This window comes from Elephantulus edwardii, unplaced genomic scaffold, assembly GCF_000299155.1.
Source record: "Elephantulus edwardii isolate Elephantulus edwardi_28Jun2011 unplaced genomic scaffold, EleEdw1.0 scaffold00202, whole genome shotgun sequence".
Taxonomy (NCBI): Eukaryota; Metazoa; Chordata; class Mammalia; order Macroscelidea; family Macroscelididae; genus Elephantulus; species Elephantulus edwardii.
In genome coordinates, this window is record NW_006399952.1 from 5,518,801 (window position 1) to 5,532,559 (window position 13,759).

General features: G+C 40.8%; 1 protein-coding gene across 1 annotated transcript; it reads left to right on the forward strand.

The window, feature by feature from the left end:
- Positions 1-1,590: 1,590 nt before the first annotated feature.
- On the forward strand, positions 1,591-12,965 carry PABPC1 (poly(A) binding protein, cytoplasmic 1). Its single transcript, XM_006897166.1, has 14 exons — positions 1,591-1,817; positions 4,297-4,490; positions 4,662-4,777; positions 6,692-6,831; positions 8,013-8,107; positions 8,455-8,592; positions 8,726-8,821; positions 9,931-10,203; positions 10,298-10,388; positions 11,051-11,161; positions 11,246-11,400; positions 11,740-11,824; positions 12,308-12,438; positions 12,873-12,965. Exons 1-14 carry the CDS (start codon positions 1,625-1,627, stop codon positions 12,963-12,965), a joined length of 1,911 nt encoding a protein of 636 aa, XP_006897228.1. The 5' UTR covers positions 1,591-1,624.
- The last annotated feature ends 794 nt before the right edge of the window (positions 12,966-13,759 follow it).

Here is a 13,759-nt window from a genome sequence, read left to right on the forward strand (position 1 = left end):
CCTTAAAAACCGCATTTTAGACTACCCCTAATTTTGCATAGTACCAGTAAAATACAGAACTCATACGGAAGAAATCTTTTTCTCGAGTTGTTTTCTACCTAAAAAAGGTAGACACAGCAAGAGTTAACTACTGCAACCCAGCTATCATCTCAGTGGCCCGATTCTTTTTTAAAAAGTAGATGGGGAAAAAAAGATTCCCAAACAGTAGCCCCAAATTAAACCCACTTTGGTCAGTGACTGAGTCTCAAGTCTTGGCCTCTGAAACTAGAGGAAGAAACCCAAGGGCCCTTACTGACCCACACCTCGCGCTTCAGAAAGCCCACTGGGCGGGTGCGAGGACTTGGTGCCTAAGACGGTTGTGCTCCCGGGCGGGTGTCCAGGACCCGCGGCCAGTTAGGGTCAGCGAGCCACACGGCCGTTGGGGACTCCAGCTCCCAGCAGGCACCGCTTCCGCGGCCAGGGCGCGTGGCGGCGCTGCCCGCTGGGACTCGTAGTGCGGTTCGGGTAGGAGAAATGGGGCGCAGCCGTATTCTTTTTATGCACGTTTCGGGAACTGGGTCTTAACGAGATCATGCCGGGCCCCTGGCGTTCGGCGGCCCTAGGGAGCGAAGGGGGAAAGAACTAGGATGGACCAAAAGGGAAAGAGTGGGCTTTGCAGCGGCGACCGCTAGCACGTGCAGGGTGGTTAGCGTTACGGAACCCGGAAGCTCTGCGCACCGCCCACGGGCGCGGTGACGGGTTAACGCTTCTCCCGCATGGCGGTGGGGGCGGGGTGTGCCAGGAGGGGCCTTCCCACTCTAATTCACCCGGACCCGCCCGCGAGTCAGCCTTCCCCGCTCTCGCGGGCGCTCCGCACCGCGGGCCCCGCCCCTCAGGCCGCAGCGCGTGCGCAAAAACCCCGCCCTGCATCTCCACAGGACACCCCCCCCCTCCCCGCACACCCGCTGCAGCCGCCGCCGACACCTACCTCTCCTTTCCTTTAGGCTCTTTCCTCCTCCCCTTTGCCTCCCAGTCTCCGCCTCCTCCGGCACTGACGCTCGCGTAGGGTCCAGGCGTCAGACGCGAGGGGCGGGGCGAGTGCGGTGGGGGGTATAAGTAGTGGGTGCAGGAGGAGGTTCTTCCCCTTATCCCCGGCGGTTAGTGCGGAGAGTGCGGAGTGTGTGCTCCGGGCTCGGAACACACATTTATTATTAAAAAAATCCAAAAAAAATTTAAAAAAGCCTTTTAAAAAATAAAAAAAAAAATTTACAAAAAATCCGCGTCTCCCCCGCCGGAGACTTTTATTTTTTTTTCTCTTTTATAAATAACCCGGTGAAGCAGCCGAGACCGACTCGCCCGCCCGCGGCCCCGCAGCAGCTCCAAGGAGGAACGAAGAGACTCGCGAGGCCTTTCCCGCTGCCAGGACCCGACACCGCCAGCCTCGCTCCCCAGCCGGCATTCAGCACCCAGCGACAGCGGATCGACCCGGTACTGAGGCCGTTGGGTAGTTCTCGATTCCGGGTGATTTTTGTCCCTCTGCGCTTGCCCCCGTTCCCCTCCCCCCGGCTCCGGCCCCCGGCCCTAACACTCGCTCTCCTCTCTCGGAAAGGTCGTGGCCTGTGGCCCTGCTGGCAGCCGTGCCGAGATGAACCCCAGCGCCCCCAGCTATCCCATGGCCTCGCTCTATGTGGGCGACCTACACCCCGACGTGACAGAGGCGATGCTCTACGAGAAGTTCAGCCCGGCCGGGCCCATCCTCTCCATCCGGGTCTGCAGGGACATGATCACCCGCCGCTCCTTGGGCTACGCGTATGTGAACTTCCAGCAGCCGGCGGACGGTAAGCAGGGAGCCGGCCGGGCGGGCGGACTAGGCCGGCGTGCTCGCGGGAGGGGGCCGGAGGGCTTGTCACCCCCCGGAGGGCCGGCGAGGGAGAGGCTCGGGCGCGTGGACCCCCGGCCGCGGCGCCCGGAGCCATGATCCCAGGTCCGTGGAGACCCCGCGCCCCCGGCAGCCGCACGCCCGGCCACTTCCTCCTCTGCGACCATTTTCTCGGCCCTCTGCCACTCTCAAACTTTAGGGTGATGACGTGCCGGGAGGAGGGTGGGTGAGAGTCGGTCCTTTCTGGGCTCTCCTGCCAGCAACCCCGGGATTCGGGGGCGCCGGGCTCCGATCCCCCCCCCCGGTAGTAAGCGGAGTTGCTCGCACCAGCTGGGGCTCTGGCCCGCGACCCCGGAAGGGAGGAAGTGCAATTCCGTTCAACCACGTGTTGAACCCTGGAACCTCGCAGGCCCGAGGCCTGGACGGGCAACTGACCCGGTCGCCTGGGGGAGCCACCGGGCTTTAGGTGAAAGGTGGTCGCTACTGGGGGGTCGCCCCACTCCATTCTTGAGAACGCATCAGTTACTGCTGCGTCTGGAGTTCCAAACCAAGACCGAGACGTGCATGTCCCAGCTACGAATTGCTAGCTAGCAGAGGGTGTTGACGAAAATACCATTTTTGGAAAGCAATGTTTTCTAATTTATTTACTTTCATAATAGTGATAATTTATTTACATTGTCTCCCGTTTCGAAGTAGTTGCTGTAGGTTTGAAGGGTTTAACTTGACATTTATGGCAGTTTTGGCTCTTGAAATTTATATTCGTTAACTGCGATCACTCCTGGTCATTTAATTCAAGTTCAAGGAGCTTTAAAAAAAAAATACTGCTTCAATGTAGTTGTCAATCCTAGGGAGATATTGTGTATAGAATAAAATAGTAAAATGATTTAAGAGTTTACAAAATATGACCTGTTAAATCAGATCACCTAAAGGCAGTTGTCAGAATTGGCTGTTCAGAAGTCAGATAAACTTGATTTGATGGCCCAGTTTTGCATTTACTACAGTTACTGGTTAACCTCACAGATTTGAATTTAAATCCATTCATTAGACTTGAGGTTATTTAGTGAATTGCTTTTCATTAGGTAAAATTCATACTGAGATTTTGAGTAAATCAGAAGTTGTAAATGTCATTATAGGTTTTAATATTTTTGCTCTCTGAGCAGGAACTCTAGAGAATAGGAAAGAATTTGGGCAAGTAATCCTAGTCTGAAGACTGGGTAGTTGTAAAATGTTCTTTTCAAGCATAGTTATAAATCTGGGGGGAAAAACCAAAACAAGCTATCTTTCAAAGTTTTTGAGTATGAAGATTGAACTTAATGTTTTTGTTTTTTTTTTTTAAAACAGATCTAAAGATATTTAAATGGAGGCAGGGAAGATATATTTGCATCTTAGAATTTTTTTTCTGTTCATAGTGATTTTTCCAAATAGTTGTGAGGTTGAGTTTTTTGCTTTTTATTGATGAACTTGTGTAATAGTTTCTGAAAATTGACCAGTTTCAATTTAATAGGAAGAGGTGACTCATTCACAAGCTCAAGCCAAGTCAGCTAAAACTAGGAGAGCTGAGTGGGTGTGGTCAATTGATGAGTTGACAGCTGATTAGCACTATCTTTTAGAACCTAGAACTTTCATTTGTAAAAAAATAGCAGCTAGAAAATTTGTCCTCCTAATGTCTGACACTGGAACGAAATTGAGAAAGTGGGTATAAATATTTCTTGGATTAGTAGTTGATAGATGAGATGCTGTGAGTCAGAATTCACTCACTAGCAATGAACTGAGTTTGGTTTGCATGTTAGGTTATATTTTTCTAGTAAGTTTTAACTTTACTGTTACAAATATGTGTTAAATTTACCCTATGGACACTAATAAGGCCTAGATTTTTCTAGTACATTAAAAAAATTGTCAATTAAGTATTACCACTTTCAGATAAAATTTTATAGTTAAGATTTTTATGGGTCAAACATTGAAATCATTGAATTATGAATGTTCAAGCATATTACTTCAAAAAAATCTGATCACTTGGCATTTCAGTATGCCAAACATTGCATTAGACTTGATTGAAATCTTAATACTGATCAAGTTAACATTTTAAAAATTTTAAATAGTTTGAGTACCATAGAGTTTGAACAGCCACAACTGTCTTCCAGCAGATTTTCAGAGGCAGTAAATCCACTAAGGATTCTGCCTATCCTTTGTGGTATTAAGCATTTTCCCCTCAGAAATGAGAATTATGGGAAATAATGCTATTTAATGTTAAAGAGAAATTGATTTCTTAATAATTCTGTAATATAATTTAAATACAGAAAAATGTGTGATATGTGATGGTTTTGACTGTCTAGATGTTATTACTTGAGAGTTGGACCATGTGTCCAATCCTCCTAGATATTATTTAATAGTAAAGAGAACTTTTAAAAGTTACTCACTCTGACAATTCCTTGTTACAGCGGAGCGTGCTTTGGACACCATGAATTTTGATGTTATAAAGGGCAAGCCAGTACGCATAATGTGGTCTCAGCGTGATCCATCGCTTCGTAAAAGTGGAGTGGGCAACATATTCATTAAAAATTTGGACAAATCCATTGATAATAAAGCACTGTATGATACATTTTCCGCATTTGGCAATATCCTCTCATGTAAGGTAAGCAAAATTGCATTTATTCACTGACATACAGTAATAATTGCTCTTTTGTTAGTATATGTCTTATTTCCTAATATCTAAGGAGGTGGTAGATGGTTGGTTATAACTGAACACTGGGAGTATAGTAAATCAGTAGCAAGTAATGAAAAAAGTGTACATATTTTTCCCCAGGTGGTTTGTGATGAAAATGGTTCCAAGGGCTATGGATTTGTGCATTTTGAGACACAGGAAGCAGCTGAAAGAGCTATTGAAAAAATGAACGGGATGCTTCTAAATGATCGCAAAGTGTAAGTGTGAACAGTTATACTTTAGGACTGATTTTAAAATTTTACAGTTAATATTTTCCCCACATTCAGTATTTTTCAGTATTTGTGATCTGCAAGTAATAGTGAACTTTTTAATTGGGTCAATACTGAAACAGAAAAGAAAGAACAAATAGATGATAATTTTAGGAAAAACTGGAAATCCATACATAAATTTACCATCATAATTTTAAAGGTTTAAGCCCATTTTATAATTAAGGAACCTCAGACAGGAAGGTTAATTTGTGAGGCAAGATAATGTGTTGGTGTGAGGGGTATATGTTTTCAGAGCAATCAACTGTTTCCTTTTTTGTGTTTTAAAAATACTACATTTGTTGTAGAAAATGATTGGGGGGGCCAAAGGATACGTGTCACATAGCTTTAAAAAAGCATATTGCCTTTTTACACCAGTGGAAAGTTGATGTGATACCTTAGAGGAAACATCTAAGCTTTTGGTGACAATAACCACAGTCATGAGCGGAACCATTTTATTGATAACTGTAAGGAAGTAACATTTTGATCTTTCCTGAAATACTTATTTTTTTAAAACAAAAAAGCTCATATACAGAACTATTTCTATTAGAGGATGTTAAAATAAGAGATTTTTTGACTCTAAAGAATGATAGCTTTTTATTTTCCGTTCCAGTGGATTTTATGTAGCCAATTGGGCAAATTCGCTTTTGCTGTCAGAGATGTGTGTGAGTGTATGTAGGTAAAAACTGCAGTAAGAGCATGTATATTGATTGGGTTTGACAGTTCTTAAGATTCCACTACCTCACTGAACCCTTCTAAGAAATCACCCAACATGTGGCATCTGTACATAAGAGTCACAGCAGGTGGTGGTTCCTGTTTAGTTCAGTGTCAGCTGCATGATTAAGAGACTATTTCGCCGGTTTATAATGAACTGGCACAGTTTAAGAAAACCAGCAATTCCCTAGTAATAGAAATAAATTCTTAGGAAAAATAGCTTTTTTAAAAAACAAAACTATTTAAGCGTTGGCATCTCTTTTAAGTATTTAGATGTTGGGCTGTTTTGTGTGTAAATTGGTAATAGCTAGAGGTTTGGACCAGTTCATTCTCTTCTGAGAATTAGTATTTCCATCTCAGATCTACTGAACGAGAACTTAAAATATAACAAAAACCATCTGGGAATAGAAGAATATCTATCTAGGAGATCGTGTTATAATGTAGATTTGGGATGGAAGGGTGATCAGATATCTAGGCTCTGAAGCTGGAATGGACTGGTTCACAGTGCTGCTTTTTATTGGCATAGTGAACCTCCCCCATCATTCATTTGTGTGGATAATCTCGTTAGCCCTAGTTGGGTTGAGAGGGAAGAGTGGTGTTGGGATAGTGGTTAAGAGATTTGTTCTTAATAAATTTTCTAACTAATGCCCAGTTTCTTTTATGGCGTACTTTTTATTAGATAGTCTTCCATTCTCTGGGACAGTTAAAAAAAAATCTATAAAAAACCCTATTCTCTAAACTTTTAAAACAGAATCTAATGTTTCTGTTTTTTAACTCTGTGTGTGTGTGTGTGCGCGCGTGTGTGCGTGTGCGCGCGTGTGTGCGTGTGTGTTTTAACTGTGTGTGTGTGTGTTTTTAACTGTGTGTGTGTTTTTAACTGTGTGTGTGCGCGTGTGTGTGCGTGTGTGTGTTTTTAACTGTGTGTGTGTGTGTGTGTGTGTGTGTGTTTTTAACTGTGTGTGTGTGTGTGCACGCGCGCACGCACGCGCCCCGTCAAAGCAATCTGACTGGTATAGGAGGAGATTGTCCCTCCTCGGCAGAGCATCTTGTGGATTTGAACCGTGCACCTCAGGGACTGCAGTACAGCTTCTTGCCACTAGACCACCAGAGCTCACCAGAATCTAATGTTTTATTCCTTAACTATTTTGTTAGATTTGTTGGACGTTTTAAGTCTCGCAAAGAACGAGAAGCAGAACTCGGAGCTAGGGCTAAAGAGTTTACCAATGTTTACATCAAGAATTTTGGAGAGGACATGGATGATGAGCGCCTTAAGGATCTCTTTGGCAAGTTTGGTAATGTATCTGAATTACATTTTTTTATACTTTAAAGTAATGGTTTGATTAATGCAATATATTGAAAGGATGAATAAATGAGGCTTTTTAAAGTATTTAGTTAACTTGGATTAAGTCAGTCTATGTAAAGTGTTAAATTAAAAGCATTAGATTACACAGGAAGATTTTTTTTTAAGATTTTTTTGTTAAGTTTGTATGCTTATAGTGTCAAAGACTGAAAATATTTGGGCAGCCCTACCATTTTTAGATTAAAATTTTTCAGTGGTCTTCCAGAGCAGTGTCCTGAATTTATTCCTAAAATATCATTAATGAGCTTTAACTTAAAGGTAAATTAAACTCTTTCCTTTTTAAAAAATATGTGCCAAGTTTATACATCAGACTGGATTAGAAGAGATAAAGGAATCAGGAAATCTAATCCTATAATTGCCAAACTAGCAAGCCACTTTGGACTCTTAATTCTTAAGGTTAAAAAAACCTTGACCATTTTGATAAGAGGTGAAAAATTAAAAACAAACAATTTTTGTTCCTTAAATTAAGAGGCAAGGATAGTGAAATTTCACCTCCTATACTTGGAGAATATTAGGAGAGGCCAGTCTTTCTAAAAACATGCTTGGATAGGTAGAGGGTTGGCAAAAATGATGACCCGCAACAATTGCATCAGTGGCTCAAGTATATCAGGGATGATGGTACATGATGGGATGAGATTCAAACCCATTGTTCATAGGGTTGAGCTACAGGAGACTGCGCTTAACAGCATTTATTTCTTAGCCACTCTTTTGTTAGAATCTTGTACTTGATATAGCGAACATTGTCTTTAGAAACACCAGGCCATGCCTAGAACATGAAGTCTTAAAATTTTTGCATTCAGTACTTTTCATCTTATGACAAGAAACACAAATTTTGGCTGGGGGAAAGAAAGTTCCTTATATTGGAGGCTCTATCCAGTTGTTGCCTAGTCAGAATTGATAGCTGACTCTTGCAGGTATCCCTGATTCTAAATCTAGACTCACATGAGAACTTCCTGGGGGGGGGGGAGGTGTAGTTAAAACAGAATTCAGTTTCTGGAATCTTTGAAAATTTCTATTAAATCCTTCTTTAAATATTCTTGTGCTTTACATTGGTATATTGATGTTTCCTGCTGCTACTGGAAATATTTTAATCATGTAAATACATATTTTTAGGACCTGCCTTAAGTGTGAAAGTAATGACTGATGAAAGTGGGAAGTCCAAAGGCTTTGGGTTTGTGAGCTTCGAGAGGCATGAAGATGCACAGAAAGTAAGATTTCCATTACTGACAGGCACTTTCTTTGCTTTTCTGCATTCTGTGGGGTTAAAATTAGTTGCTTTTGTATTGAAAAATCATACCTTTGGCTTTTGATGTTTTTCCTTCCATTGATGGTTACTTGGGAAAATAAATTTGTTAAAGTTTTACTTTGTTTATTACTTGGAAAATATTTTAAAGTTTCATTTTGGGATCAATCTCTTTAACCATTGGTAATTTAATAGTATGTTGGAATTTGGAGCTTTTGTTTTTGGGGTTTTTTTTTTTATGTTGACAAATGCAAGTAAATAGCTTTTTGTTTCCTTAAAGTTTGTTAAATGTAAATTATTTGTTACTTTAAGGCTGTTGATGAGATGAATGGAAAGGAGCTCAATGGAAAACAAATTTATGTTGGTCGAGCTCAGAAAAAAGTGGAACGACAGACAGAACTTAAGCGCAAATTTGAGCAGATGAAGCAAGATAGGATCACCAGATACCAGGTTTGTTTTTAATTCTGAAGAAGCAAAATAAGACATGATGAAACATATTTTACATTCTTTCCTGCTAAGAGAAGAAACAACCAAATGAGAGAAAGTGTACTCAAATACCATAATGATTTTCCTCATCTTTTAGGGTGTTAACTTATATGTGAAAAATCTTGATGATGGCATTGATGACGAACGTCTTCGCAAAGAGTTTTCTCCATTTGGAACAATCACTAGCGCAAAGGTAAAGCATGTGATTTTTAAAAATAGCTTGCTTTTCTCAAGTCCATCCTCATTACTTTAAAAGCATACAGTCAGGTTTTAAATATAGGATTTGAGAGGCTTTTGGGGTTTTTTTTACTGATGGCAGTGTGTAAATTATGTTCTAAGAAAGGTTGCATTTGATCAGTCTTGTCTTCTTGTGACAGTGCAGTGTTCCGTATTCTCATTGAACTAGTTTATTTTACTGGTTAAAGGTGGTTTTAAAGGGAACTATTATAGTTACTCTGAAAGTTTTCTCATTAGTCTTGTATTTTATCACAGTTTAACCTATGTAGTCAAACTTGATATTACTGTAGCTCTAGCAATAGAAACATATCTTTATTTTGCTTGAGATGAAGACGTGAGCAGTGTACTATCCGATGTGGAAATTGTTATGAAATCCTGCTCTGGATGCTAGATACTGTTCTCTAAGAATCGTGTGTACATGATGTCTTTTGAGATTTAGAAAGTCTCAAAAGTGTGCTGCTCTGGAGTGGCCTCATATTCTAGGCAAGGGCATGCGGCCATATCTGCTTGGCTTTTCCGATAGACTCCTTTGACTTAGGGAGGTCTCTGATGGGTGATTTCTGTCTAGATCCATAAACCTGTTGTGTGAAGCATGCATGCTCTTTAAAGAAAAATTTTTATTCTTTAACCATGCTTTTAAGAACTGTCAGTTGCTGAGGAGGTTAAAATAGTAAATTATTTTGGAGGGGAAGTAGTCATTAGTGGTGACACTTGATAGGAAAAACAAATTTCAACAGGAAAAAAGGCTGAAAGATGACCCGCCTGCCCCTCATTTTCAGTCTTTCCCATGATTGACTCAACACTTTGTATGTGGATCACAGAATAATTTCTCGAGAATGGTATCTTATACATAATTTAAGACAGGAATATTATATTATTGGCATATTATATTGGGTGTCTTAGTTTAGGAACTATTTTTCACATTGGCCCTTTTCTATGCAGTATGTAGGAAAATTTATGAGAATAAAGGACTAATCAGGATTGTTTAATGCCTACATTTGATATTGGTAGTAACTCTTACAATGTGTTTGCTTCATTCTGTTAACTTTGTTTCTCTCTCAATAGGTTATGATGGAGGGTGGTCGTAGCAAAGGATTTGGTTTTGTATGTTTCTCCTCCCCTGAAGAAGCCACTAAAGCAGTTACAGAAATGAATGGTAGAATTGTGGCCACGAAACCATTATATGTAGCTTTAGCTCAGCGCAAAGAAGAGCGCCAGGCTCACCTCACTAACCAGTACATGCAGAGAATGGCGAGTGTCCGAGCTGTGCCCAACCCCGTGATCAACCCCTACCAGCCAGCACCTCCTTCAGGTTACTTCATGGCAGCTATTCCACAGGTAAGTTTTAGGGACTGGGAAGCTTGTGTTCTCTTGGAGAATGGTTTGCTTTTATTTTTTAAGCTGATCTTTTTCTTGCCTTTTTTTCCTACAGACTCAGAACCGTGCTGCGTACTACCCTCCCAGCCAAATTGCTCAATTAAGACCAAGTCCTCGCTGGACTGCTCAGGGTGCCAGACCTCATCGTAAGCCTTTACTTTTTAATTGCGGTTTTGAATTTGGGCTAAAAGTATCTGAAGCAAATTAACTGACTTGTAGACCTAGGAAATAGTGTACCTGGAGAAAGTGAAACTACAATTAGTGTGATGGGCTATTAACTCTTGCTTTCCCTAATCCTAATTTTGATTCTAGCTTTTTCTACTAAAAAAAATACACATAAGACATCTTCGTAACATTGTCCTTAAACTCCTAGCTATATGTTGCTACATTACCATTGAACTCCAAGCCATCAGCACTGTAACTCTTAATTTGAATAGTTTGCCTAATACGTATCTTCTTTGGCACATCATAGCTTCTTACACATAAAAGCCTGATAGTATTTTAGTATTGCACTAATTTTAAGCTGCAAAATCACTGACAAAAATGCAGAAAATACAGCACTGTGTGTGCAAACAGGTAGTTGTTACTGTGGAGCCCGTGGTGTTGCATCATTTGATGTTGACTGGGAACATGCACACCAGGCAACTCCCAATTTTATATCCAGGTTCTGAATAACTGTGGGAAATGCTGCATGTACAGACTTAGGGGTTTCAAGTAGACAAATATGCTGATAGAGTCTAGAATTACGTTCTACATTCTGGACACAGCATGGACATGTCTATTAATATGTATTTTCATCTAAATTCAGCATTCCAAAATATGCCCGGTGCTATCCGCCCAGCTGCTCCTAGACCACCATTTAGTACCATGAGACCAGCTTCTTCACAAGTTCCACGAGTCATGTCAACACAGCGTGTTGGTGAGTTTTAACTCTTCTGTGAAAATTGATAGTCAGTTGGAAGTAATAAAGTAAAAATTAATAAATAATATTTTCCTTTTTCAGCTAACACATCAACACAGACCATGGGTCCCCGTCCTGCTGCTGCTGCTGCAGCAGCTACTCCTGCTGTCCGCACTGTGCCGCAGTATAAATATGCTGCGGGAGTTCGCAATCCTCAGCAACACCTAAATGCACAACCACAAGTCACCATGCAGCAGGTAAACACCTGATGGTTTCTTCATAAGAACGATGGGTTTTGGCTGAAATGAAAGAAATGGAAAGTGTGACGTGAAAGCTTTAGGCACTGAAAATTTTTCCATGATGGATGTCTCATTAATTGACAGTATGCAAAAGATAGACTTCTAGCAGTCTAAAATCAGAATTCGTTTTGTCTGGCAATTGTAAACAAAAAGGATGAAAAATCGTTTTGCCTGGGAGATTTTCAGTACATAGGTGTTAATGACTACTTGAAATTACTCAGCTTCTATGCATGTTTTTCTGTGGTCAATGATTTTTATTACTCCTGAACTTTATGAAATTCCCTGTTTTCTCTCTAGTCTGCTGTTCATGTACAAGGTCAAGAGCCTTTGACTGCTTCCATGTTGGCATCTGCCCCTCCTCAAGAGCAAAAGCAGATGTTGGGTAAGTAGTTAAGGCTGCTGACCCAGTCATTTAGTGAGAGAGACTAGAAAGATGTATACTTATATACTTTTTGCTACTTACTGTTCTATAGTGTGAGCAGTGGGATGGTCTAAATCAGTGTGATTAAGGTGGCACAACTGTCCCAACAGTTAAATCATTCATCTGCTAACTAAAAGTATGGCATTTAAACCCATCAAGCCGTATGCATGGGAGAAAGATGGGCAGTGACCACCTGTTAAGATTTATAGCCTTAGAAACCCAGTTGGAGGGTTGCTAGGAGACTTGATGTTTTGATTAGTTTATCAAACTAATAGTAACATTGCCTAATTCTGGCAAAATTACTTCCAAGAAATACTTTGTGGGTTGGGTTATTTATAAACCCAGTTTCTCAAGAAAGACATGTTGCCCTGGAGTTATATAGATTCTTAAACCTCAGTTTACTGTATCACATATCATTGCCTTTTTGATTCTTTTTGGATCTAGGTGAAAGGCTGTTTCCTCTTATTCAAGCCATGCACCCTACATTGGCTGGTAAAATCACTGGCATGTTACTGGAGATTGATAATTCAGAACTTCTTCATATGCTTGAGTCTCCAGAGTCTCTTCGTTCTAAGGTAAGTTTGACCAAACGGCATTTTATTTTAGGGATTTTTTTTAACATGGTGTTTTCTACAAGTATTGAGATCCTAAATAAAAGCGCTATAGATACTAGTTTAATTGTATATATCATAACCCTTATTCCATTATGTGAAAGGGAAAACTAATAGCTTGAATAATCTACCTGCTTATTCAGCTGTGGACTCTAGATTCAGGGCCTGGTTTTATACCAAGCTAGTTGTAACATCTGTGTTTTATGCTGCTACTTTCTTTAATAGTTTTTGTTACCAAGGTTTTGAGAAGGGAAGTTCAAATGAAATAGCACAAGGACATGGATAATAGAGTTAATTCTGTTTTTCGTTTGAGGGCAGGATTTCTCTGAACCCCATTCCCACCCACCCCCATTCCTTTCCTGAGCTGGTTTTTGTTCTCACTTCCACCTGTTTTCCAGGTTGATGAAGCTGTAGCTGTACTACAAGCCCACCAAGCTAAAGAGGCTGCCCAGAAAGCAGTTAACAGTGCCACTGGTGTTCCAACTGTTTAAAGTGAGTTTCCCCCTCTGGTATATTTTGCACTAATTAATATTGCAGAAAATTTTTTAAATTATGAGAAAGTTAATTCAAATGCATTGCTAATAATTAAAGTAGTTGTTGATTGTGATTCATGGCCAAGCCTACATGCACGAAGCTGCTCATACAATTTTCTCCCAGTGCATGGTTGACTTTTCAAAAGTAGGTCTCTGGCCTTTTTGAGTGTCTTCTGAGTGGACTAGAACCTCTTAATAAATAGCCAGACATGTTAACATTTACCTTATACCATTTGGTGATTTTTTAGAAGTAGAAATGATAAAGCAAATTTTGGTCATTCTGTTCTTCCATTACAGTGTAATAAATGCCACATGCGTGCATAAATAGAGTATGGCTATAATCCAGTAAGGCAGGCAGTTTACTAAATTTAGCAATGGCTTTAAATTAAAACTGACGTTTGGGAGTAAGTCTTTGTGCCATTGGGTTTGACTTATTTTTCGTGGTTCAAATGTTGGTTTCCAGATAAAACATGCAGAAAGCTTGTAGACATCTCATGGAGCTTATTTTTCCCATTTGACTACCACTTCAGATCTTAATAATAGATTTTAGTGGTTATGCTTGTGGGATAGATTAACACTGCCATGATCTGAAGAAGAAAGGCTCTTGTGCCCTTTTTCTATATGAAATGGCTTGACAAAACACAGAGAGGGGATCCCACATGTCTAGGATAGCGGCTCTCTTTATGTTTTTAACTGTTTGGCAGCATTTCCCCAGAGCTGTTAAGTGTTTGGTGACAAAAGAGAACCAGGCT